This window comes from Oreochromis aureus, linkage group 14 (assembly GCF_013358895.1).
Source record: "Oreochromis aureus strain Israel breed Guangdong linkage group 14, ZZ_aureus, whole genome shotgun sequence".
NCBI lineage: Eukaryota > Metazoa > Chordata > Actinopteri > Cichliformes > Cichlidae > Oreochromis > Oreochromis aureus.
The window spans coordinates 33,846,607-33,874,481 of NC_052955.1; the positions used below are offsets into that span (position 1 = coordinate 33,846,607).

Consider the following 27,875-nt stretch of genomic DNA (forward strand, 5'->3'; position numbering starts at 1 on the left):
TCGATACATTGAACATTACTTTTCCTGTCCAATCACTATATGACGTTATTTAACTATACGGCATGTTAGCACATGATTGCTTTGGTTTAGCAAAAGTGTTGTTGTCCTTGTTTAAACCATCAGGTGCTCACTTTTAGGGTATGTAGGATCTCTTTAGCTCTTATTTCTATCCAACTGCAGTAATTTAACGGAAAAGAAAAAGGCAGCACTTCATCCATTTGTGTTAGCAGCTGAAAAGGTGACTGTCCCTCTGAGTTGACCCCAGAGGTTCCTGCATCCACTGTATTAGGGAGACACAGTGACTGTGTAGCTTGGCGGAGACCATATTAGGGTGCTCCCTTATAAAGAAAATTGATTTGGGAAAACCCTCTCTGAAGTAATCCCTGGCAAGATCTGTGCACCATATAAGGAGACTAGTTTATATGCTGTATATGTTAGGTGTAGGCTGTGTGCAGACAGGAAGAGGACCCAAAGCGCAGACTACGGAGACAGACGTGAACTCAAAACAGCTTTAATGCTGAACCCAAAAGTGTAACAAAACTAAGAATACAAAATACACTTACATAGACAAAACACACAGCAAGTTAAGGGTAGATCGCAACAGAGAGCACAGGAAAACACAGGGCTTAAATACACAGAGGGAGCAATCAGGGAATGGGCAACAGGAGGGAAACACAGCTGGGGCAAATCAGGACTAACGAGACAAGGAGAGCAAAACCAGATACACGAACATGAGACATGGACTTTCAAAGTAAAACAGGAAACATAACACAGACTCACAGGCAGGCATTATAACAAAGGGAACGAAGACGTGGGGCAGACACAGACACTGACTGGACGTGGGGGTACAGCAAACAGGGGAGACAGCAACTCAGAATCACAGACAGAAAACCAGAACACTAAAACTCTAACAGAACCCACCCAGAGAACCTAAACTAAGAATAATCCAAAAACCCAAAAAGCAAAACTAGAATATAATGAAATAACAAACTCAAAGAACCAAAACACAAACCACTGGGTCGATGACCCAGGGATCCTAACAGTATATAGGAAATACAGGTATTCGTGTATGAATGTATAGTAATGTACAGTTATTTGGCCACCACAAGAGCAATGAATGATGCGTTTACTACAGAAAATATTTGTATTCTACTCTGAATACTCCCTCTTTTTTGCAGAAGAAGAAGAAAAGCAGACCTTTCACACGACTGCTGTTTAAAACATGTCGGGAACGCACATGCTCAGTAAACACACGAATGATCAAACAACAGTTTGATCACCTGAGCAGCTCAACTTCTATAATTAAGACAAATGACATAGAGACACACATGCCTTTACCACTTACACAGTTTACCTGCAGTATTTCCAAGAACACAGTTCACAGAGATTATATGGCCTGAAATCGTGTGTTTTGTTTTGTGGAGATAAGATAGATGTTTTCTTTTGTACATGAGCTAAATTTATTAGGGTAATGCCAGTTAAAGTTTAACCTTTTCCAGGGCACTGGGTTTATGTGTGGAGCACATGTGACGCTCGCATAGTCACTCATTACAGAGATAACCACGCTGTACTCACATGCTGCCTGGCATCTTTAAGCCCTGATTAAACTCCAGGATGGCTGGCATCTTTTTTTTGTTGTTGTTGCTAATTTTATTGTTCCGATTGTATTGATTGTAGGAATTCAACCTAGGAAGAGGCTACAACGGAGCAGCCATCCAAATACCCAAACTCCACTTAGCTTGCTGTGCTGATTCACGGGTAGGTAGGTATCTGGTTGAAAATTTGGCTTGAAAAGGAAAGAAAGAAACCGAGATGGTGACCAACATGACAAAGTAGTCTAAAAGCAAAATGTAATCGAAAAAGCTGAAGAAAACCAACAGTTTTCATTGTTTTTAACAATGGGATCCTCTCTACTACAAAGAACTGTATAGAGCGCTGCAGGGATCATGGTTTTTATAGGTCAGCCTCAAAGTTAGCATTGTCCTGGTTTGTTTGACAAAGGGCTAATTGGTTATTCTCTTAGACTTTAAGAAATAAAAAGTTATGATACGTACGTTTTATTCAACAAAATATTTTCCACAAACTTACACCAAGTTTATGATTTCTGGAGAGTGAATATAGTTACAAGAGATAAAACACTGAGTATAGTACAGTTATATAACATCATCACCACTTATTCCCTGAATTCAACATCATGACTTTGAATATCCCACGCAATTTCAGCAGTTTGATTTAGTCTTATTTTTACCTCTAACACATCAAAGCTTCAGTGTATAACTGGGATATTTACTCGTGTGTTTTATGTGGTATAACAAGATGTGAAAATGTCTTTCATGTAACTGAAATCACATTCAAAACAAAAAATGTGTTTGAGAAAAGGGAACAGGAAGTGCAAAATGCTAACTTATTTGTTACGGTCCTGGGTTGTGTGACCCAGTGTTTTGAGTTTCATTGTATTTGGTTTTTCATTGTTTATGTTTTGGTCCATTTAATCATCGTTAGCTCCTAGGTCCTCAGTTATAGTTCCTCCTTATTAGATCCTTTTGTGTCTTCACCCCCAATGGTTTGGTCTCCTTTGTTGGTTAGGAACAAAGGAGGTAAGGTAAGGAAAATCCCAGAAATTGGATTCTGATCATCTGGACAGAATCAGTTGTCTGGGGCTGTTTCAACATCAAATTACTGATAATATATTAATATTGTACTGTTTTTTTTATTGACAGGCACAACGAATGGTGTAGTTATGTTGACTTAAACATATTTAACTTTACTACTGAACATAAATTCATTATGTAAATTTAAAGTAATTATATGTTCAAGGCTTTAGCTAAAGCATTAGCTAAAACATTAGAATTAGCATTCATGCTAATGCTGCCCAAATCAGCCATTCAATTATCATAAAAGTATTCCAGGTGCATTATGCTCGGCACTCTAAAATCAATATGTTAACTAGTAAACAATTTTCAATGCTAACACACAGTTTCAGTGTTTATCGTGTTCACAGTCTTAAGTGTGTGTTTTAACCTGCTAACATTTTCAAATTTTGGTTCTACTAATGGGACTAGGTAAAAGGTTATGACATCATCTGGAGACCGCAACATCTGTTTAGCTCACAAACTAAGCCCAGTTATACAGGCTGAGAGACCAGTTAGCGAACATCTGGCAACCACTGGTCAGTAAGGAAAAATGTAAACTCCCCAACCAATTAGTAAGTGATTGCTGCAGGTTGCTGGCAGTCATTAGCATGAAATTGGTTGCAAAGCGGTATATGGTGCTGGACCCGAAATCTCCATGCAATTGCTTTGATTGCTAGCATATTGCAGTGGTTCGCAGTAATGGCTGTAGTGGCAATTCCAAACTTTTACTTTGAATGCAAACATCCACCACTTAAAATTTTGATTGCACATTTTAAATTTTCTCTACAGCTAGTTCTGGGTGAAAAAATTCAGCATCTCCACTGCCGACATGTCTCTAGGCCTGTGTGACTGAGATCTAACGCTGCCCTCTCTAGAGCTAGACTGGTAACACGTTTAATACAATCTAGAACAGGGGTCCCCAATCCCAGTCCACGAGGGCTGGTGTCCCTGCAGGTTTTAGATCTCACCCTGGGTCAACACACCTGAATCACATGATTAGTTCATCACCAGGCCTCTGGAGAACTTCAAGACATGTTGAGAAGGTAATTTATCCATTTAAATCAGCTGTGATGGATCAAGGACACATCTAAAACCTGCAGGGACACCGGCCCTCGTGGACTGGGATTGGGGACCCCTGATCTAGAATCTCAAACTAAGTTAAATATAAAGATGTTTTATTTTCTGAAGGTAAAGCCATACTTTTACATTTATTGAAAGGGGAGTAATCATATAAGAACATTCTTGTAGTTTAATTGGAGAAAAAAAGAAAACAAGAGAGACAGTGTTATATAATCTCCTCCATTCACATAGCGAAGAATGAAACTCGTGATTCACTGAAAATCAATCAGGGATGTCAGGAATTCACACACACTGCAGTCTCTCAGACTCAGTGTGTCTCTTGCCAACCCATATCTCATGATGTTCACACGCACACACACATCTGATCCCCAAGCGTGATTTGAATTCTTATGAAATCATATTAGCACAGCCTTAGCATTAGATTGCACTTACTGTAAAAAAGACACACTCAAACATAGTACACATTTGCTCAGTTAACTTCTTAAAGGTTTTCACGTGGCAACAGAAATGCACACACATGAGCACAGACATGATATTCCCAATCACCCGCATAATCCCTGTCATCCCCATCCCATGACTTCCATTGGTGCAGAGTAGAGTGGGAAGGAAACTGTTCAAGTTAAGTGGTTGCACGTTCAACAGCTCTGCTCATATGACTGCCGTACCTTCAGATATTACTGCAGAAGAAGCAGGAGGAAGTAACAGACAATGAGCCACTGAGGGCCTGAGAGCTTCCTCCAAGAACGCTGATCCAATGGCTGACAGTCGTTCCAGCTTGTTCCATGAAAACGTTTCAAAGGAAGGGTTATAGAACAATGGTGTAACAGAATTTGGGGTTACTCATCCACTTTATTAACAAACATACACTGAAGTGAGGGCAAGGAACTGCCTTCTTACATCTACATATTAGCTGTGCGGGACAAAGTTTAAGGGTCACCTCATTTTTTTCTCTCCTTGCAATTGTTTTGGTTGCTAGGAGGTTGCTCTTGTAGTTTGTATTTGACTTGTCTACAAACTAAGAAAACTGTGAAACATGCAACACAAATTGAAAAAGAAGGTTCTACCTTAATGGTGAATATTCTCCTCTTATGGTTTGTGTTTCTTCAAGTTTTATTACGACTCTGCTACTAGCTGGTGAGTGAGTGCTTGCATATAATTTGGCGTCTTCCATGCAAACTATTGGCGATCAGGGCAAAGCAATCATGAGGTGGTTTTTAGCATGGCAACTCCTTTGTGACCGATTTCGCCTAGCAACTGTGAGCCCCTTGCAGGAACCAGAATAGCAGAATTTTAAATTGTGGTTTGGCTCTAGTTACAAGAAATCCTCATTAAATAGGAGTGAATGGAGCTAAAAACCTGCTTCCAGACAAAAAACAATGCTAATGTATTTTAGTTTCAGAAAGATCAAGAAAGATATTGATTGCAAAATTGGCATTTTGCTAACTTATGCTAATTGGTTGATTAAGGATTTGTGACAAGACATGTCCTTGATCAGTAAAAAATGACAACTACACTAAACATTAAGAGCAGAAGATCAAAACAAAAACACATCTGTAAGAAACATTGATCACAAGTGAACGCCATAAAGGGGATGTTGACACTGGAATGTCCCTAAAACTTCCACAAAGGTATTTTCCTACAGCTAAACCACTGCAGATGATCCAATAGTGAAACTTTTGTTGAAAAAACTTTTTAATGAAACTTATTGTTCTCTCAACCACGAGATGAAAGTGTGATTATTTTTGACTTTTAATTTAACTTAACTTTATTCAAAGATCTCTAGGATCCCTTCCATTCTTGACTATCTCATGATCACCGCCTTAAGAACAAGAGTGGGAGTTTTCCCTTTTAGAGAATTTTTTTTTGTATTTTTTATACTCATGTTCTTATATTCTTTATCTTCTGTACAGATATTTGATGAATTTAAATTCGATTGCGGCAAAATTTAACTTTTCACTCTTAAAACACATTGATGTGTCTACTAAATCCACATCACATTAAGCGATGAACTGACTAGTGTGTTTGTCTTGGTAGACAAAGGCTGAAAACATTGAAATAAACAATGGAGCTGTGAGTTAAGCAGGTAAGCAGACTGAAATAGGATGTTGTTATCAGTAAAATTCTCAGCGTCTCGCCTCGGCTGAGGCTGAATGCGAGTTAAGTCATTGCAGAATTCGTTAACCACATGAGCAGACAGTGGTGTGCTGCAGGCAGGATGACACTGATTAGTGGCAGCCAGACGGCAGCGCTGCAGGACACTGTCAGCAGTAGTCTAGAAAAAAACGGACCGTTAACTTTGAACCACTTGTGTCATTTTTCAAAACTTTTCAGTGGTGACATTTTCATTTAAATCGTAAAGGAAGTGTAATGGCACTTTTAGAACTACATCAAATATGTCTGACTTTGGCAAAAAAACAAAGGAAACGAAAACACACACAAAAAAACTATGTTTAAATTTTGATATTTCTGAATAGAAGTCTGAAAATAATTCCTAAGAGTGGAATCTTTGTGCTTTCATTCAGTTTAAACTGTGGCTGTTGTTGTTTCCTACATAAAAATAAAAATAAAATTTCTGAATGTCTTTAACCACCTCTACATGTTGACTTTTGGGCCATTCATGCTTATTCTTAGCATGCTTTAGGCTTACCTTTACAAAGTATGGGTAACCCTTCATAATACAGCCTATGATTAAGGCCGTAATTCCCGTGTAATTACACAGTAATTATATTTAAATACAGATACTTCAAAGTAGGTACACTAGAGTAAGGGGGTAACAAATCAGGTCTCTAAAGGAAACAAATAAATATACTGTAAGTAAATTAAGTACTGCATAATTTCTTGGTAATTTTGCACGAAAACAAACAATATTTCCCCATTTTACATTGTAAGTACACTGTACTTTTCAGGGTTCAGGCTGTATTATGAAGCTTAATTTTGCTTAACTTGCAAGTATGTTTCAGGAAAGGAGTGTCTGTTTTCCTGCGAAATACTTAAAACTACTTTTGAAAGTTACATTTGAACAGTGATTGTGAAAGACAAAGAAATTAAGTTGGACTTGTCTCTATCTTTAGAGGGTCACACAGGACTGCAAATTTTGATGATATTTATTTTTCTTGTGAGCTGTGGGAGGAAGCTAGAGTAAACGGAAAGAACCCACGCAGACACAGTGGGAACATGCAAACTCGCCTTATTGTTTTGCTATACACTACTTACTGATATTCTAGGGCAGGGTTGTCAAACTCATTTTACATACTGGATGACATACATCCCACTCTGATCTTAAAGGACCAGTGAAGCGCTTCCTTCTGTCATTGTAAAGAAGATGAACTATGCATTTAATGCCAGAGATATGTTTATATTAGAAAGGAAAGAACAATTTCAACAGCATGTCTGGATTTCCATGTGATAAAGAAATAGTGCTCTAAGCATGATTTTTGGCCTTAAATTGTAAAACAAAATTTTTCTCTCTGTGAAAAAACATTTCTATAAAAGCTGCTGTAAAATTACAGAAAGATTTTATATTTTATATTTTATAAAATCTTTCTGTAATTTTAAATAACTTCAACATTATTGTGATTTATCTACTACTTAATTACTTTGGTGAAGTATATTCACGATAGAAGTCTTTATCTGTAGGGAAACCTGTAAAACCTATTGAAATACAGTTAAATGTTCAAAATTGACAGCTTCCTGGTTTTTCAAACCTGTCAAGTGGGCCGGTTTAGGGTGCCTGCTAGGCCGATTGTGGCCCCCAGGCCTTATGTTTGGCACACCTGTTTTAGGGTATTTATGGGACCTTAGGCCAATGTAAATACCAAGTTGATGTTATATTCATTTCTTATAGGCAAGAGCACAACTAATCGAAATGCTTAAGTAGCTGGAATGTAGCTAACTAGCTAGACAATATTATGTCTATGACATAAAGAGCAGTGCATGGGCCTCCAGCAAGTTCAGGGAATGTTTGCTTGTGGGGACTTTGATATCACATCCAAACACCCGTCACCAAAGTGAAGACTGATGGTGAAAGAAAACACTCCTGCGAGATAGGAATGCTTAATTGTCTGCATCACTATGCTTCAAACTAACAGTGACTTAACATTCCAAAAAATTCCAGTAGAGGAGTGCTTTAACTAATCTGCAGTGTCAGCATTGCCACCTATAGAAGCACACACTCATTCAATAAATACCCACAGATGTGTGTGGATGCTGGCATCACTGCATGAGCCAATCAATAACTTTTAAAGATAAAAAACCTCTCTGATTAAAAAAAATCAGTCATTCCCTTTTGTGTTGCAGTTTTCCTGCTCTATGCTGAGCTGCTATTCTTTATAAACTTAAAAATCTTTATAAATGCCCCAAATACAGCTCTGTGCATAAGTGAGATGCAGAGACAGATAGTGTCTTGAATAAAATCACATTCAAGACACTATCCTCTTTGGTGTTGTGTCAGGGAGAGCATCAAACACGCGGAGCTACCAGCTGTGAGGGTCCCTTATGGAAAGGGAGCAGCTGAAAGTAGCTTACGTGCTTGCTTTGTAGCCTACTGTTGAATATTACATGAATTACATACGATTAAATAAATGACTCTAATTTACAATCAAAGGTATTTAACTACACATCTCATAGGCGGCAACATGCATTGCTGTTGCTGGTCCAGTAGATGGGGCAGTCGGGCTACGCTTTTGACTGGCTTTACACATTTGTTAAGTTAGAGAAAGAATGCCAACTTAAAGCCGGAAACCCATCGATTCTTTGTACCGGAAAAAAAGGAGAACCATTTTTGTTCTGACGTACCTTTTAATCATTCACGATTTATATTCACGGTAGTTATTATCCTGCTAAAATTCATGAATTAGAAAAAATCGGCATATCTAAAAATAAAGCACACAATTGATCCCCTCAGTCATGTGCGAAATGTGGCAGGATATTTGCCATGGCTGTTTGTATTTTGAAAATTCCGACAGGAAGTCGTGCTGTACATCGTCTCTGACTCGACGCCGGTCTCTTCACACTGTCCACAGTCAGTCGTATCGCAGACACAGAAGCGCTGGATTCAAGTGCTTGACCCTGTTGTCCGTGGCCCTGACAGCGTCAGTTCTTCCAGGTAAGGAAAACAAAAAAACAAAATATTCATTTGTTGATGATTGTAGCTGTTCGAAAGTGTGCAACTAGTGTTTTCTTGTTCGTCTTTTTTCAGCGAGTCGGATTGTTGATGTGGCAACTTAATGTATTCATGCTTGGTAACACAAAGCTACGCTTTAACATGATAACTTGCCCCTTTTTCCAGCGCTTTGAAGCAACAGGTATAGACGAATAAAGTGAAAGGAAGTCGAGTCACAGTAACCCTGATGACACTGGCAATAGTACTGTATTGTCCATAAAGCTGTCAGTCAGCGGGACTGCTGAAGGAACATGAAAGATTGATGAACGCCAGCTAGCTAAATGTTAGCTAACTAGTTAACTAACGCTAACAGACCCTTCTGTCCCGCATCTCTCAAGTACTTTCGTTTTTTTTCTGTTAGTTAAAGCGTGACTCCAGATAACTCGAATGTTATTTGACTCCTTTATTTTGCATTCTTTGAGTTCCACATGAAAGCAATGTGCAAGGTAGCACCCTGTTAACTTAAAATAGACCTCCCTTGTTCATTTAAAAAAACATGTATGCCGAAACAACCAGTAGACCCCCCCAAACCCTAAAATTCAGTCATACTGAATTATGTCATACTTCTGTTTTTAAGACCACCTAAAAAAGGGGCGATTCCAGGAAACCTTTAGGTGGGCTCAGCATCTGATCATAATGCCAATGCGTAAAAGTGCCTTGCAGTAATATTAATTGAATATCCTGTTTGCAAAGGTAGTCGACCATTTTTACATTTGCAAACCGTACGGTAATTTAGGTGGTTGCACATTACAGTCTTGCCTTAAAACAGTCTCATTAGTTTAATGACCTATTGCAGTTTTTAAGTATAATTCAGAATGAATAATCACAGATTTCAGTATAATACATCGGTTTTATGGTGGACTCTTTAGTTATTGAACCCGGAGCAAAGGATCAGCTATGTTCACCAGACACTGTTTCAGTTTCCTAACCACATGCAGTAGAGGTAGTCCACCAAATCATTAAGAATTTAAAGCAGCATTACTCCATACAGACTGATCCATATTCATTTACAGCAAAATTCAAGCTGGATAAAGGCTGCTGCTGGCCAGTGACATGTAACATCCTTTTGACTTGAAGTCACCTGGAACTGTAGCTGTGCTGTAAACAAATAATGAAGCCAAGTGTGACCAGAATAACAACAGCAATCTTCAATATGCTGAAATAATAAAGTACAAAAGCTCGCTGGCTGGTAACTAGTAATAAGCCAGAGGACTGATGGCTCGGGAGGCTCATTAATATAGCTCATCAATAGCTTAATATTCATTAAGCTATTTAGAGAGCAAATATGCATAAGCATACACTTTCTAAGTGACAGTGATGCCCCGCATTTGCAAACCAGTTCACACTTTTGCTCTGTTTCAGGTAAAGTGTAAATCTGCACCACGGATTTGTGTGATGAAATTTTGTCTTTGTCTTTTTTCTGCTGCAGCAACCAAAGTCTGATTTATTAATGACAAACCAGCAGTAGATGCATCATGACATCAAGAACACTGGACAGTTAAATGTGTTTTCATTCTGTCCCATCTCCAGTAGATGAGTTGAAAAATGATCACATTAGATGACGATGTCAGAAAAATTGGGGGTGTTTGAGCACCACAAAGGAAGGGTCTAAACTTGCCTGTGCTGAAAGAATTGCTTCACCCCAGGTCAAAGGTCAGACCTTCATTGTACTTTCTGTTCCTTTCTCCTTATAGAAGTCTTTTCCATATATAGCCGGGAATTGAAAATGGAAGTGGCTATGCCAGAGTGAGTAATTTACAATATCAGTTACAGGTTTATGCAAAGATATTATTATTTAGTCTTGCCTCACTTCCACATCTTCCTTCTGTGAAGTATGAATACAACCTCATGGAGTGCTTAAGGTAGCACTTGTATCTAATATATTATACTGTTTGTCTCTTTTTCCCCTAGAACAACTTAGCGCTTGCTGTACGGTTTTCAAAGGACAGTTTTAAAAAGTAAAGCTCTTTTCACACTAATACTACAGCCCTAAACATTTCTCCACATAACCAAATAAAGCTGTACTTGTTGGAATTGTGACTCAGTTAATTTTTATTTTATTTTTTTTACCGTGCAGTGTCTTAGTACTACATCTATGTGACAGACAAATGTGGTTGTCTGGTGTAAATTCACATCAAGCGAGTGGACATGGTGTGTTCAGCTCCCGCACACTCTGTCCAGTTAGCCTGAACCGTTTGGAGTATTTCCAGCAGAGACAACACATCTGATGCGCGCTCAAATTGATTCTCCTGAAACAGTCTGGAGCTTGTGTCACAATGGCTCAGCTGTGCTTTCGTGAGGTGTGCTTCATTCATCAGCGTTTGTTTCATATGAGCAAATGTATTTTATCTGTGAACTTCATGACATAAAGGGTGGAAAACCTTTATCTGCTGATATGTTTGAAATATTTGAAATGTGAAGCACAAGGAGAAACAAGTTTATTGCATGAAACTCTCAGGGATGTCAGGCAAAGGTAAAGATAGTGTTTGACATGAATTCCCTGGCTCTGTGTCCAGACTGCAGGGGATTGGACTTGGTCTGGATGGCTGACGGACAGGGGCGCAGCAGACCAATCACATGATCACATGACAAGATGCTGGCTCGTAACCGCTTCCTCCTCCTGGTGGTGGTAGGTGGAGCAGCGCTGGCCATCCTCAGCCTGAGCCTCCAGTTCTGTAAGTACAGTGTGTTTGAAGTGTGATGTCTGATGTTTAAAGGTTATTCATGTAATGAGTGAAGTGAGTGATTAGTTTTTTTTGGAGGGGTCGGGATCATGGACCATTTTGCATTTTGAATTTTTGTTGCTATTAATCCCTTCTAAAGAAACACTGAGGTATAAACTAGTGTGTTTTTTCTGCTATTTCCTCTTAAGTTCCTTTTGTTATTTTTTTCTTCTGCTTGTGTCTTTGTACATATATATCCTGTCATTGCTGTCCCATTCAGGAGACCCTATTTGTATCTAAACAAAGCAGAATCCCCCATTGACTCTCTATTAATAACCAGCAGCACCAGTGGCCCTCTGTCGATGCTCTGTCGCCCACATCTGCTGTGGAATGTCTAGGTGAACTCAATTGTGTCTTTTCTCAATCAAGTCATTGTTCAGCATCCCCTTCAGGTATTGTCTAGATAGCATATCCCGGCCGGCCGCAGTGAATGCAAGGAAACCACCGCTCTGTAAAAGGAGACAAGCTTGCCCCGCTCTGGATGTGATTTGCAAGTCGTGCTGGTGAGAAAGGGAATATTGCTGCTTGATGAAGCAGATGGGGTGTGGTGAACAAATTGTAAAGCTGTTTTGCGCTGGCTTCATGAAAACCCCCAAAGCAGCACAAGTGTTAATAGTGACTGCAAGCTTGTGTCTGGACGAGCGTATAGGATTAGACTGCCATAAATCACACTCACAGGATTATGCTGGTATTTTGGACTTTAAAATCTCCTGAGCTGTCCTTCATCAGCTGTTTTAACATTTTGTCCTCGTATAAAAAAAAGAAAGTCAAATGTAAGATGGGGTGCTGAAATGACTGAATTTACTGCTCCTTTATCTTTCCTCATATGTTGCCTTGAATGACACAAATTTGGAGTTTAATCTTTGGGGAAATAATGCAAGAGCAAGCTGGCTCTGACTCTTGCTCATCTAGTGATTGCACTTTGGGACCTTAAATCCAGACTGTTTTTCTGTGCCTCCCTCCCCTTCTCCCACATAATAATAAGTGGTTGAGTATGTTGGAGGAAGCTGCTGTATAAGTTAATATTAATGCCATGCTATCAGTCTCACGCTTGTCTCCTAGACTGTAATTTTCTTGTTTTTAAAAGTCCCAGACACCCCTCTATAACTCAAAGTGTATTTAAAAATGTTATAAAGTGGAGATGCACTAATATATCAGTTAATATCAGCTTTGTTGACTGTGTGTTAGCAAATGATATGACATTTAGTGTTTAGTTGAATATTTTTACAATGGTCATTTCATTTTGTTTTCCCACAAAAAAACAGTAGAAAACAAAACTAAACAAGCAAAAAGACATTTTTTCATTTTAAAGGTACAGTGAGTAATTTGTTGAGGTTCTTTGATAGACAAAAAGAATGTTGTAAGCATAAATATACATTGATTAATGTGTCTTCCAACAAACTGATGCATTCTTATTAACTTAGAATTATTCTATTGAAAATATATAGGAGCGGTCACCAGTTTGTGGAAACCACCATGTTGCTCGACCATCTGGAATACACTGACTGAGTTGGATATCAAAGTTCCCCCTAATCTGGTTTTATTTATGTGGTTAGAGACGGGCACATGCATAATATGCCTTTTAATTAATTCAAAGGTTTAATATTTGTACATGTATAATTTTCTCATTATGTCTTTCTCCTTGTCCTCGTCATCTGCCTCCTTCACTGCTGTCTCTCCTTCCTCATGCCCACCTCATCCTCTCCACCTCAAGCCTCATCTCCTGAACTGAAGTCAGAACTCTAACACATGAAAACGTGCATCAACATGCTTGCTTATTTTGTCATAATTACATACGGTCAGCAGATTGGACATGTGGCCCTCCTGCCTCTGGACGCCTGACAACAAGCCAGCTAAACAACAATAACAGCTGGTTATAGGCTAACATGACGCCAGCTAATATTAGGCTTGAGTGTCCTGAAATCACACGTATCTTCTGATAAACAGTTTGACTACATTCTCACATCGTATGATACTTTATGCACCAAGTGTGATTAAGATTTTACACAGTGTACATTTAATATTGGGATCAGCCCAGAATTTCACTTTCATGACATCCTCATTACTTGATATCGCCCTTTTTATTGACGGTATTAAATTTACTGGTTTCTTAGCTAAGAGACAGTTCTTGTGGCTTATCAGGACTTGAATTTCAGTGTGGGATTGCAGATGTGACCCATAATTCAGGCAATTCCTACACCCAGCTACATCGATCTAATAATGTTCAGCCCAACGTTTATACTGGTGCAGAACAGCTGGCCAGAAGCAGTGCAGAGGTAAATCGACATTCGTCTTGGACAACACTTTGCACACATGAGTATCAGCTCTCGGCTTTTTGATACATTCTTGCTAGCTTCAAAGATCTGAACATGAAGGAATACAAACATGGACTCACTGGAGGAGTCTCACTGAAGGCCAAGTCAGCAACTTAAATCCACAAGCTCCTCAGATAGCTAACTAGAACTATTAAGATCAACCAGTATGTCAGGCTAACTGGCTTACCAGCATATCCATGGCTTAGTCTTATAGCAGTCAAATGAATGGTTGAATTTGTAAATTATACAAACTATAAACTATACTTGTGCAGATGTGCCAGATTACTGGGAAAGAACAAAGCATGCCATGGAGACCAGAGGAAAGACAACCACCGAGACAAAGATAGACAAAGCACAAATTACAGCAGTGTTATAGTTGGGAGGAGTGCAGCAAAACCCAGGGGAAAAAAAAGACCTGTAGTTAAGCTCACAAGCAGCAATCCTCCCAAGAGCACTGTTTATGTTTAAAACTGCCCTCACAAACCTTTTTTTGATCAGTAATACTGCTGAAGAAAAGCTGCCATCATCATTTATTCATCACAAATAGAAAAAGAATTGAGCCATTATCCAGAAAAAGCATGGTAGGAAAGCATGAGGGATTTTCTCCTCATGTTTAATAGATGGTCAGCTTCTGTTTTTGTTCCACTTTTCTGCTATTGCTCGGTAGCCTGTTCATCTGTTCCAGTGCAGCTCTTCCGTCTTACCCCCAGCCTGCTTTTAAGAAAAAGCCCATCCTTATGTTTATTGTTGTTTGTTGACCATTACGGTGAGAGACAGAGTGACTGAGGATTATTGATGGCGGAGTAAATGAGCCTGTCTGGCTCCAGGCTACCTCAAATTAAAACCAATACATGCTTTAGAGCACGGCAGGCAAAGGTAGGGGAAGGGACTGACAGGGAACTCCCAGAGGACGGTGATGACAGTGTTCAGGGGCACGCCAGAGAACTGAGAGTAATCTATTTTGAGATGTAAGCAGCAGTAGTGAAAGGAAAGGTGATGCAGAACTTTGTGAGAGTCAAGCACTTCTAGGGTGTCAGATTTTGTGAGAGAGGACTGCCATGGGAGGATATAAAAGAAGAAGAAAGGCAGGTTGTCTGTGAGGTTTACACAACGATAAAAGAAAGTCCCATAAGTATACCCTTCAAACAAAGTGCTGTTTGGACGGATCAAAAAAGACTAAAAGCTTCTTTTCAGTGTTTTAACAGGCACGTGAATCACTTAACTTTTTTTTTTACTTTGGAAATGATCATCTACCAATGAGTGTCCTTAAGGCATACCTCCAAGCACTTGTCAAATTCCTCTCTCCACATTTCTCACATTCCTTCCCCTGCAGTCACTACCAGCGACAGCGATGGTGTCTGAGCAAAATCTGGATATGCCTTTGAGCTACCAGTACATGCAGTGAAAATGCTATGGAAAAAAATCTTGTGGAAGGGATTGTACTCAACAGCCCACTTGGCTTTCTGAACATTTCTGAACAGCTGATTCTGCTCTATAATTTCTGTGGTCATTAAAGTTCCACTTAAGAAACCACACCTTCATCCAGCGTCTATAATTAAAGCATTGTCTATCTTTTTGTTCTTTTTATATATATTCTCCAAATAATTATTTTCCAGTCATTATCAGCCCACATGTGCAACAGGAATCCTGTCATTTCAGTCCATTTCCAGAGTTGCTGGAGCAGAGCTCACCAAAGCAGGAAACGGTGAACTGTGACTCCATCGTTGAACTTCAATTCATGAGTCTTAGTGTGGTTTTCAACACCATCAATCTCGGTATCTTCTTAGCTGGAAATCAGCTGGAAAATATGTGGTCTGGCTCTCGTTTAGAACTGTTAGAACTGCTAGCCTACATCTTAATTTTTTAAGGTTAAATATGGTGTAGCTCAAGGCTCTGTTCGTGGTCTTCTGTTTTTCTTGCACTATATAAAAGCGTTGCCCTTTGGCTATGGTAACCTGCTGATCATCATTCCCTGAGAAGGAAAACGGAACGAATAGAGTGGAAGTCATGGCTGTATGAATACAGTTGCATTACCTTTGTGGTGTAAGAAAAGCTGTGCAAACAAGTAAAAGTCTTTCTTCTGCTGGAAATCATAATTGAAATGCAAAAAACCCCCCTAACAAACATGTCCTCTTACATAAAAGGCAGAATCAGTCATGGAGTCAGTAATTATACATTACTAACAGCAGCATCTGGCACTTTTATTACAGTAGACACCAAAGACGGCTGTTAGCAACATTGTCATTTTTATCATCATGTAAAGAAGCTGCCCATAGACAGTTTATCTCTTCACCTGCTATTTTTGCACACATTTTATGAATGAAGCCTGTATGAAGCGATACCATCTCTGTGATATCACATTCACGTTACACTATGACTGAACACAATGCAGCTAAAGTCTCGGACCATATCATTTGCATCCACGTGATGATATCTTGCAGTACGGGCATCTCTGGATACACACATTCCACACTTTTTTTGTTCTACTTATTCTAGACAGAGTTGGTTTTCAGAGGCTCTGTTATTGGTTTATAACAAGTGACGCCCTCCAGAGCCGAAAAATGAAGCTAACGCAGAAGAAAAAATAAAAGCAAAACATTTTGGCCTCTTCGAATAGTTTTCCCCGTTATAACAGCTTGTTCACCTGCCCTTTATGTTCATTATTGTTAACTGGTTATAGGCTTTCAACATATTTTGTAGTCATCGGACATGACCACAAGGTACGTAACTGAACATGTATATAGACGTCTGTGACTTTTTTTGGGCATATAGACTGACTTTTTATGCCAAAGTGCAAAAATTGTTACAGCAAAAGTCACTCTATCCTAGAGTGTGTCCTATCCTAGTGTCCAAAACACCCAGCATTTATAGACCGTGGACAGAGTAGGCATCATTCCTCTGTAGCAGGAATGTCAAACTCCTTTTACATTACCCACTTTAATCTTAAGTGGGTCAGCCCAGTGAAACTCCCCTTTCTGTCATTCTACAGAGGTTTCTCTGCAATTTAATCCTAGTGATGTGTTAATATAAGATAGTAGTGTATATACACGTTATAGAATATAGACTGAAAAACAGGAACTTTTATGTCATTTAATTGTTTCTTAATTACTTTGGTGTAGTATGGTCATCTGAGCAATTTTTATAAGTAGGAGAAGCTGTAACACTTGTGAAAATACAGTAAAAAGTGTCAAATGTTTGCCCTCCTTCACATTTTTCAAAGCAGTCCAGTCTTTGTCAGGCCAATTCTGGCCCCCAGGCCTTACGTTTGACTCCCCTCTTCTATAGGCTTAACTGAGGCTAGCCTTTCCCGATAGTAAAAGCCCATCAAATACAGGTGTTGCCCTTAAAAAACATTCATTACATTGGGTGGATAGAAAATCCAATCTTCTCTACATACGGATGTGGTGTTTGTGAGTGTTTGCTGTGGGGCTGTTTAGTCGCTTGAAGTAAAACAGGCTGATGTATTTTGATGAGATTGGATTTCAGAGTAAGAGTCAGCTTGCTGCAAATGCATGACAAACAACATTTAGACATGCATTGAAAATATGACTTTAGAGAAGATGTTCAGCCTTTCCTGCCAACATTCAGACGCTATTACTCCTCCTCAACAAAACAGCTCAAAATACTGCAGAGCACAATACGAATAGATCTAGTGTAGTATAGATATGCATTAAAGACAAATTGTGGTGCAGCCTACATTTTTAATGCAAAGCTATTCAACTGTCAAGCATACTAAATTAAATGGCTTCACTAATTATTAAAGTGGCCTGTTGTAGACTAACTGTCTGCACTGTTCAGACATATTAGCTGGAAGATGGAATGAGAATATTCCCTCACTCTATCCATCAGCTTTCTCTAGTGCTTATTTTATGCCAGATTGTATGAGCTGAAATGCATCCCAGCATGCATTTGGCAAAATGCAGGCTTCTGGAACAGTGCCAGTCTGTCATAGGCGTAACACCCTGACAGACTACCACGCTTTACAGTACATGTGTGTTTCACAAATGAGGTATCCTGATGATTTTGATGATTGTTATCTTTAAGCTTTTGTCTAGTTTCTTGCCTGTTGCATCTTAATGGCCTTGGGGTCTTGCATCCCTAAGGCCAGCTAAACCAGACCATAGGTGGAGTAGAAACCTAACACACATATTTGCATTTACCAATGATTTAGCATTTCCATGTTTTCTATTTGGTTTCTCCAGATGTTTCAGTTTCCACTAACATTTATATAACAATGCTAACCAAAGAGCTGCTGTGCTACCCTAATGACAAAATAAATCCGACCAGATACTGGGTATTAAAAGACTCAGATCTATATCGGGGGCAATCAGGAGCTTATCGGTGCTTTTGCTGTAACACTGACCATTAGTGATTAATGAAATGCGAGCCACGAGGATGTTAATCTGTTTCGTCCCTGTGGATTGTTTGTAAAGCCACATAGCGCTGCCTCCTCCAGCTGTGAATAATTTCATTCTTGATGGAATTTTCTGTTACGAGTGTTGCTCCATTCGCGTTCACTAGACATAAGGTGAGGATGCAACAAGTCCTGGCTGCCTGCAGCTGCTCATTATGTCTGTACTATGAGTCAATATTTGCTCCATCTTTTCCACTGGGCTTTGGTTACAGCAGTGCTGACAGTACAGTGTGCTCTCAAGTTGGGTACTATAAGTGGGCACCCACCTTCTTAATTTGAGGCCAAGCCACATTCTCTGAGTATCTTTATACTTCCATAATCACAGCGGTGCTCTACTTAACACAGACGTGTTTGTGTGCGTTTTTTGAGGCAGAGCCGCTTGTTTGCCTTGAGGCTGCATGTGTTTATAATGATGGCCTCACACATACTCAGAGGTGGGAGAATTAACAGGGCAGACTGTTTAGCTCTGAGTATCTGAGTCAGGATGCGTGTATGTTTGCATGCTGTCACCTTTGCTGAAAACACTCAGGTAGCCCTCTTCTCAGGTCTGACGGAGGTGGAAGGATACTTGGAAGGCATGTTAATTGAGCCACATTTAGCATGTCTGCATGAATTTGTTGTGTCCCGTGTGCGTAATGCTCTGTTTGCCGTTTCTGTGTATGCACGTGACCGTGTTGGGCAGGGAGTAACAAAAGCCCCATTGTGGAGGCAACTGTGACTGAACTGGCCTCCAAACGTTTGGTTTGTCCAGGCAGACTTGTGTGTGTGTGTGTGTGTGTGTGTGTGTGTGTGTGTGTGTGTGTGTGTGTGTGTGTGTGTGTTGCTGGGAGGTGGTGGGGGGTAGCAGTGTATGGGGCACAGTGAGTGGAGGAGGACAAGTTATGGTAATGAATGAGGTCCAGTGTGTGCAGTCAGACATCGAGCTACTGAACGGTCGTCAAAATGCTCTCCACTCGTGTCGCTCAGCTTGTCGTTTTTCTCATTTGTGGTGAGTTTTTGTCCAAATTCAAAACTTTTCATGAAGACTTTCATTTTTTATGTACCAAGACAAAGACATCTGGCTTTGTCTTGGTAAATAACTGTTCTTAGATGTTCTTGCTTGTTCTATGTTCTAAAAGTCTACCAGCTTTTCTAGTATTTGTGTACTACAACTCTTAGACGACGATTATCATAACAAACCTGTTAAGAAGCATTACCAAACACCTGTGACAGGTTGTGCTTCACGTACATCAGCTGCACTGATTGTGTGTGATAATATTGTTGTGCTGCTGAGGGAGATGTGAGATAAGGCTCCATTCAGCTACTTTTACTAAAAGCAGAGCCGTTTGTCTCACTTTTTAAATATTTATTGAGTGAACTATTGTGTTTTCCCTTTTGTTAATATTTACTTATAAACCTGAGTGGAAAACTCATAATGCACACGCACAAAAGTAAAATATAAAAAAAGGGATTTAAAAGATACTGATGTTGCGAGTCAGAGTTTGTTCTAAAACCAAGGATCCTAAAAGCAAAAGCTCAGGCGCTTTAAAAACAGCAGCCAAAGCTCACATTTGAATAGCTGGAAGCAGTGACAGTCTGGGTCTTTCCAATTGATAAATGCCTTTAAAGGATTATTTAAATCGGGTTAAGGTAATAGGCAAGATTTAATTTTGCACATATGCACAATGGTTACATTGATGGGCCATGAGGATATTTAATGTCCTTTCAGAGCGGGACATCATAAAGTATGGAGTCTTTCACAGACAGCTCACAATGCATGTGGCAGTTAAACAAATGGAAAACATGATCCTTGGAGCAAAACTGCAAGGCAGTTCATTTGTGTAGTACATTTCAATAAAGTGGAAATTCAGAGGGCTTTCTCAGGGTTTAAGGTATTATGGTGAGATATAGAGCAGGCATAAGGCAATCTGAAGTTACTGTATAAAAAAAGGTGTAAATACTAGTGTGAAGTACAAACAGAAGTAAATATTTGAGCAAACTGTACGGTCTTCATGAGCCCCGCTGGGGACAAGGCACTGTGTAACATTGTTTACACTCTGTTGTTGTTTTCAGTCATTTCACTCTGAGAAATGAAAACTCATTAGGTCTTTTATGATGAGGCAGAGAGTGGGCCTCTCTTTTTCTTCCCTGCAGCAGGATGTAATGTTTACACAGTTGACTTGCCAGCCTGGATTGTGTGTGTGTGTGTGTGTGTGTGTGTGTGTGTGTGTGGGTGTGTGGGTGTGTGGGTGTTCAGCCTCTTTTTCTTCAGGATTGGATCCGTTTAAATGATCCTTCCAGTTCCCACTGCTGCTCCGCTCTCTTTGGACCATTTCTCCTCAGGTTCACGGGTCAGCCAGTGCCTAGGCAACACTTTGGTGGCAATGAGGGGGTTTTAGGATACAGAGCTGTTGACATGGAGATGAACTGAGTTGGAAATGATTTTCTCAGATGTCTGTGTCTTGCTACTCCATTATTTTGTGGTTTTACTTTTCTCCTCTATTTACCATTAGATGAAAACCTTTTGAAACATGTGCTGCCAGGTTTTAGACTCCATCTTATTATTATTACTATTATAAGAAGGTACCATGATGGCACCATGTTCAGCACTATATATTTCCCTGTCAGCTGGCAGGACCAGGTTACTGTTGTGAGCATAATTGATATCATAAAGTTGGCTTTACAAGAAATACCCACATCCTGCAGGGACCCACGTAAGCATGTCCACCCCAGCTGCTGCCAAAAATAGAATCCAGTTTTATGGAAAACACTTGAAATGTTGTACACACATTAATGAAATAGTGAAGTCCCATCTTGATCCTTGGGCAAAAGACAAAACGGTACTATTTAGAGTTCTAAGCTGGTGAAGCTGCTCACTATGATGCTTTAGAGTGGTGTTTTTTAGTTTTCCTAATTCTTTCATTTGTCTTTCTACCTTTACTTTTAACTTAAAAAAAAATTATACATATATATATATATATATATATACACACTGTATTTCTAGCTCTTCTCATGCCACTGTGTTTCTCCACAGTGAACCTGATCCCCACCACACCCATAGTGGAGGAGCGCCCTTTCCATGCTGCAGATGGAGGTATCGGGGTGGCTGTGGGGAAGAGCAGAAAGCGAGTGTTCCCACAGCCTCACACCCAGGAGCCCAACCCCATATTTGAGGCTTATGGGTACTGCAACATTCCCAACCGCACTGAACAGGCCTGGGAGGGTGAGAACTGCACAGTGACACAAAATCTGATTTAAGCAAACACTGAAAAAAACCTTAATGCTGTGTGTGATTGTGAGTTTGGTTATGTGAGAGACATATTCTGGAGGCCAGCTGTCTCTTTGCATGAGTCAGAAGCAGATGTGATGGACAGCACAAAAAAATGCTTAATTTAGTAATAATGTCAGCTTTAGTGTGTCAGGGCACGAGGGATGTGTTAATTTTGGAGACGTCACTTCTACTGGTCTGCATCATCTGTAATGCTGCAGCTCCATCTCACTACAGCACAGCTCTGTTTCTAGCCTGAGGCAACCATACAAATATCCTGCACTGCTTGAGACGAGTTACACAAGCAACCACTAATTCAACTTTTCTCTGTTTATCACTGCGTGTTAGTTTCTCTCACCAGAGGAAAATGAATCACATTCATCATTTAGATTTATTAGACCACCTGTCATAAGAACAAGAAATAATAAATAATCATATTTTTAAAAAATCTCCCAAAAACTTGTTTAAAACAAAAACATACATTGTTATTTATTAGGTACATAACAGACACTGGACAATCACTAAATACTGATTTTCCTGTTTGAGTATGCAAGTAAATAAGTGTAATTTTGCATCTTAATCAAAAATTAATGTTCTTTTTTTATATTTTTCTTTTTTCCACACATATAGCATCGATTTATAGCATCTGTGGCATAAACCTAGATTTGACAGGCACTGTGCATCCAAAGTTATTGACACGTGCAGTGGTGTTTTTTTAAGGTGGTGTAATGTTCCCAAGGACATACACTCATTTCCCTGCATCTCCTATCTTCTGATTTGACTTTTAAATAACTCACTTACACTCACAGTCGTGCACTCACAGACAGTGCTCCAATTTCTTTGATGTGTCTCATGTTGCTGCCAACTCCAGCCTTAGTTGATGCCCCGAGCAGAGCACTTTTGCTTCAAATTGTCTCAAATCTTGTATATTTTTTGTATAGTTTTTTACATTTGCAAATGTGCACTATATCCTTACTATCTCCACCCTCCATTTGGTACTAGGTTAAAAGTGTGAATTTATGAGAACTTTAAAACTGAAAATATTTCTCCCTTGTGTGTCAGAATGAGTAATTTTTGGACTATATAACAAAAAACAACTGAGTGATAGTTGGGGAAACAGCTCTGTGGAGATTGCCAGAAACTCTATGGGGGATAATTCGATGTACTTGTGGCTAACAGTCACACTTTGTGAAGTGATCATTGTTGATAGAAAAAAACGAACATACCTGCTCTAATTTCTTATCATCATCACATGCCTGCTACATCCTAATCGAACCACAGTCTTGATGCTTGGATAAGTAATCTGATATCTGCTAACAAAAGGGAGAATAATGGTGAATAATAAAGTGGTGCCTTTTTCCACCGCATGCATTGGAACATTGCTGAAGATGGTCTCCTCTGACAGGTCACAGTCCTGCTGACTACAAGCTGCTGTCTGTCCATGTGATGATTCGCCACGGTGATCGCTATCCGCTTTATTCCATTCCCAAGACCAAGCGACCCGCCATTGACTGCACCCTGTCCACTAGCAGGTACACCCACGTTTCCCATAAGATGAACAAATACAACATGGAGCATTTTTCATAAATCACATACACTCTATAGACAGAAGTATTGGACCACACATGTATAAAATCAAGCACCAAGCCTTGAAGTCTTCCATTACAAACATTTGTGAACAGACAAGTATTCTATGTTTGTTGTAACATGATGCTACAATACACCTCAAGAAATGTTTTCTGGACTGATCTAAAAGCGGAGCGGAAGCTTATTAGTGTGGTGTTTTACTCTTTTAAGAGAAGGGCAAGAGCATGAGTGGCATAACTAAAGTGTTACATTGGTTTCTACAGTGTGAAAATGAAGGCTTTGTGCCCACTGTTTTAATTAAACCAGATCAGAGAATAGTGCTTCCTTAGCGGTAACTATCTCCCAGCTATGAACTCCGGCCCCCTTTGTCTAATGGTTGGCAGGAAGACCTGATGGGAAGTGGGAGAGAGTGAGACACCAATTACTGAACCAGCCTTTGATATCCTCCTACAAAAACTGCTGGCTAGATAACAGCTGTCAGAAAATGAGCTCAATGAGAAAGCAGCTTTAGATTCTTTTTGTGTGATGTTCAAGAGCCTCACAGCAATTAATTTGCATCACACTTGGTAAATCAGGACCTGCATAAGCATTAAACATATGAATACCCGAGACAGTCGCTTGGTTTTGCGGCGATTGCAGGCGGTAGGACAGAAACTCCCTATAGAAATGCGTGGAAGCGCACACGCACACGCACACACACTCACACACACACGCACACACACACACACACACACACACACAGAAATTAATATTGTTATCTTCCTTTATTCATTATGCTCCATTCTCCAGACTTTACAGTGCGTCTGCTCTTCCCGACTCTGCAGCTCAGTCAAGAGGGGCTAGACAAGACTTCCTGATAGGAAGTTATTAAAAGCCAGCTTGCCCCTGTGCTTGAGCTTCAGAAGAGGTCTGATTCTGTGTGGTTGTGTTCACTTCAGTTATTGCAAATGCACGTTGCTATGACAGTTTTTTCTTGTTATTCGGTCAGATGGGTTTTGTGCACTCACTCTGTGGGATTTTGGACCATATGGTCAATAAATTCTCTGTGACCGGTCCTGTGTTTGGGCTGTGTACCTGGCTTCAGATTCAGTCACTTCTTAACTTAATTATGCACCAAGCTTTAAAGCAGCAACATCAGCTCTGCACATCTGGACAGTGCAGGCCACATGCCAATCTCTCAAGCTGAAACAAATGGTTGGATTTCAGATTAGTTAGTTGCAGCTGATATGCAATGAACATTTGATTATTAAATATAAAGCGTCGCTCTGGTTTTAGGTGGTTTATGATCAAGTACCTGCAGGAATAGCAGCCTTCCCATCAGGCAGAGTGGCAATTTGTTGCTTTGTCTTTAATAAAGTAGTTCTCTACTTAGACTGTATTTTTACCACATTCACAAAGACATGTAGAGCCAGATGTATCAGCCAATATTAGTTCTTTGATGATATATTGGTGTCTACAGTGAAATTTAAAATGAGTAAAGAAGAGATGGAGGAAACACCGTTCCACCAGGTTATTGGAGTTTGTCCTTCAGAGGCAGGACTTCCCTGTTGGCAACTCTACAAAATCAACAACCAGCTGATCTAAGCAGAGTCGGGCAGAGCATAAACAGTAATCCATGACTAGTTGTGAGAGAAAAGTAAGAATATATTTAAAAAGCACTGTCACATCATCTTAGTAATATGTCCATGCCCATAGCAAAGCTAGCATATAGCAGCAGATTTTGGATTTCATGCGTTGTCTTGTTTGGTGTTGAACTGCCTTCACTGTGGAAGAAATAAGTGTTATTTGTATTCAAGACTCAACTTGCTAAATATCTCAAATTGCGCCACTACCCTAACTACCCTTTACTGTCATTCCAACTGTGTGCAGTGGTACAGTACACAGTGAAACGTTCCTCCAAGACCATGGTGCTACATATGACATATAACAGACATTCAACACAAGACTACATAAAGTTTCATGTTCAAAGATTGCAAAAATTGCAAAAAAAACAACAACAAAAAAAACAAAGATGGTGCAACACCAGACAGAACAGAGCGATACAGACACAAGACAGTGCAGTCAGAACAGTGCAATTAGAAATGTGCAAAAGGCTGCATATTGTGCAAAAAGTCACAATACTCAGTCTTATACTATAATACTACTACCAACACGGAAGTGTCCCATTATCGGAGTATCCATCTTCATGTTTATCGGTCTGAGAGCATTGCCACTCTTCTTGTTTTGCTGCTGACCAACTCGTCCTGAGTAATCCTGACTCTTCCCGTCTCATTACATCCCGTTACATTCTCCCTGCCGGCTGGAGTGCTGTGCGTTTTGCTGTTTTGAGTTCCTCAGTATCATTCAGTTACACCCCCCTGAGTGGATCTCTCTTGATTTTCACCTCCACCCTCTTGGATCGCAGATTAGTCTTTCTGATCTTGTGATCTGCTGTGAGCTGCAGGGCCACTCTAAGCAGGAGGACGACTGGTTCTTTGCTACGGAATCATCAAAGCTACTTTGCAAATACATATTCACAGAGGAGCAACTAAAAAACAGAAAAAGCTTCATGCACACATGTATACATACCAGCAGACTGAGATAGAACCTTTAAATGTAAAGTTATGTACAGAGAAGCTTGCACAAAACTGCCTGGTTCTTATCTTCGCCCAGTGTGAAATAGCAGCCAGTGACAACACTTTACAGGCCCGGGAACAACTTCTTATGGATGCAGTGCTTCTCTCTTATGTCCATAATTCCACGGTGCCGCTCAGGCTGCCCAGGAACACCACAGAATATGATAAAGTCCAGCATGTGTAACCTGATAAGCTGAGAATGGACAGGTTTCCTAACCATGCTGAGTTTGCTGATAACAACCCTTTGATTGAGAGTGGGCATTATTTAAAAGGTCTAGACACTAAAATGCTACAATAATATGAGTTTCCTCAGTTTGATTTATGTAGGATTACTTTGTGGGGAAATACATCGTGCCTCGCAAAGTTCAGCATTATAAGGGGCATTTTAATGCTTATATATTTTAGCTGTACAGTGGAACCCTGGCTGACGAAGACCTCATTTAACGAAAAATTCAAGTTACGAAGGCACTTAACGGCAATATTTCTGCCCGTGGTACGGCAAAATGCCCGCGTAACGAAAAATCCGCTGGCTCTGATTGTCAGCGGCAGAGCTGCAAGAGTTGGAGGCGATGCAGCACTCATTAGTACAGCAGCAATTCAGCGAGGAGGAGGAGGCCGTCATACCATCGGCCGATATCAAGGACATTTTTCGCGATTATCATTGCACAGTGTACGTATTACGTACGTACGTAAATGTAAGTTTTAGTTTTAATGTTTAGAATGGTTAGAATGTTATGTACATGTACATGTACACGTACGTATGTATGCATGCATACGTATGCTTTCTTAAGCCTCCGCCACCTCCTCCTCCACCAAGAACTTCGTCTTCAGCCAGCATCGTCTCACTCAAAAGGCGATGGAAAAAGGTGCTTCGACTTACAAAAATTTTGACTTACGTCGGGGTTGTAAGTCGGGGTTCCACTGTACCATCAACTTGCTCTTCTATCGCCACATATTTTGCATCTCGGTCGTTAATATTCTGTGTAAACACCTCACCTCTTTTCACTTTTGGCTGTAACTAAATGACCATCATGACAGTGTTTCATTTTTGATGGCCATGTTTTCAGTGTCAGTCCTCAGTCTATTTAGTCCCAACTGAAATATCTCATCTGTTAAAGATTTATGAATAAATACTCCATCCATCCATTCGCTTCCGCTTATCCTTTTCAGGGTCGCGGGGTGCTGGAGCCTATCCCAGCTGTCTTAGGGCCAGAGGCGGGGTACAGATCGCCAGTCTGTTGCAGGGCTAACACATAGACACAGACAACCATTTGTACTCACAGTCGTGCTAACATTTTCTCACGTTTACAACATGGTTTAAATTAAAATTTTTATGGCTGAATTTTGGCATTTTTAACCTAAGAGGTCATGGGGATTGATCCACTTGTGAAACAAACTCCAACTTCAGCTTTGTTTCAAGGGGGGTGGACACTTCCTTGCTGGCTTCGGTCCCAAACATTGCTGCTTGGTTGGTCACCGCTTCAAAATTCCAATCAGGTGTAGATCTCAGAAATGTTCATAACCTAGCTGAAATGCATTTGTCTTGCTTTGTTGAGTCTGTTGTGTGTCTTGGTTTATTCTGGTAATAACATAGGTAGTTCTGTTTTTATTTAGACCAGCATGTAATTACAGGGATCTCAACTAGCATATGCCCTGGGCAGGATCCTTACAGAGAGCTCAGCAGTGTGTGTCCTTGTGTGTGTGTGTGTGTGTGTGTGCACGTCTGTGTGTGTACCCTGGCACCAGCTTGTCGACCCACTGTCTCCGTCTGTGGTTAACTGAGCTCTTTCAGCAGGGAACATCTCTTCTCTTCTTCTTCTGCTTTTCCTTCTTCTACCACTGCAGTCTTTGTCCAGGTTTTTGTCTCCCTGAACCAGTCATCCGATTTGCTTTAATCTCTGCTTTGGACTTTCATCCCAGTTTTGACCACACCATCTCATTCTCTTTTTTATTTACCCCCACCCCCTCCACTCATGCTACCTCTTCTTTCCACATCTCTCCATCCCTTCCTCCCACCACACTAATCTTTTCCCCCCATCCCATTCAGTGATAATAATCCCTGCTTAATGTAATTGGGCTGTGTAATCTTTGGTTAGCAAC

General features: G+C 40.1%; 1 protein-coding gene across 6 annotated transcripts in view; it reads left to right on the top strand.

The window, feature by feature from the left end:
• Positions 1-1,746: 1,746 nt before the first annotated feature.
• Positions 1,747-27,875, top strand: part of pxylp1 (2-phosphoxylose phosphatase 1) — a 31,012-nt gene continuing 4,883 nt past the window's right edge. The window contains exons 1-8 of one of the 6 annotated variants that reach the window (XM_039598351.1): positions 1,747-1,762; positions 8,735-8,817; positions 10,569-10,620; positions 10,786-10,832; positions 10,952-11,174; positions 11,391-11,549; positions 21,340-21,528; positions 22,979-23,105. In XM_039598351.1, the coding sequence (XP_039454285.1) occupies positions 11,468-11,549; positions 21,340-21,528; positions 22,979-23,105 (398 nt within the window). In that variant the 5' untranslated portion in view covers positions 1,747-1,762; positions 8,735-8,817; positions 10,569-10,620; ... (1 more) ...; positions 10,952-11,174; positions 11,391-11,467. Of the gene's footprint in view, positions 1,763-8,476; positions 8,818-10,568; positions 10,621-10,785; positions 10,833-10,951; positions 11,175-11,390; positions 11,550-19,211; positions 19,315-21,339; positions 21,529-22,978; positions 23,106-27,875 lie in introns of those variants that run through there. The other 5 variants (XM_039598350.1, XM_039598352.1, XM_039598353.1 and 2 more) reach the window with 5 other exon arrangements.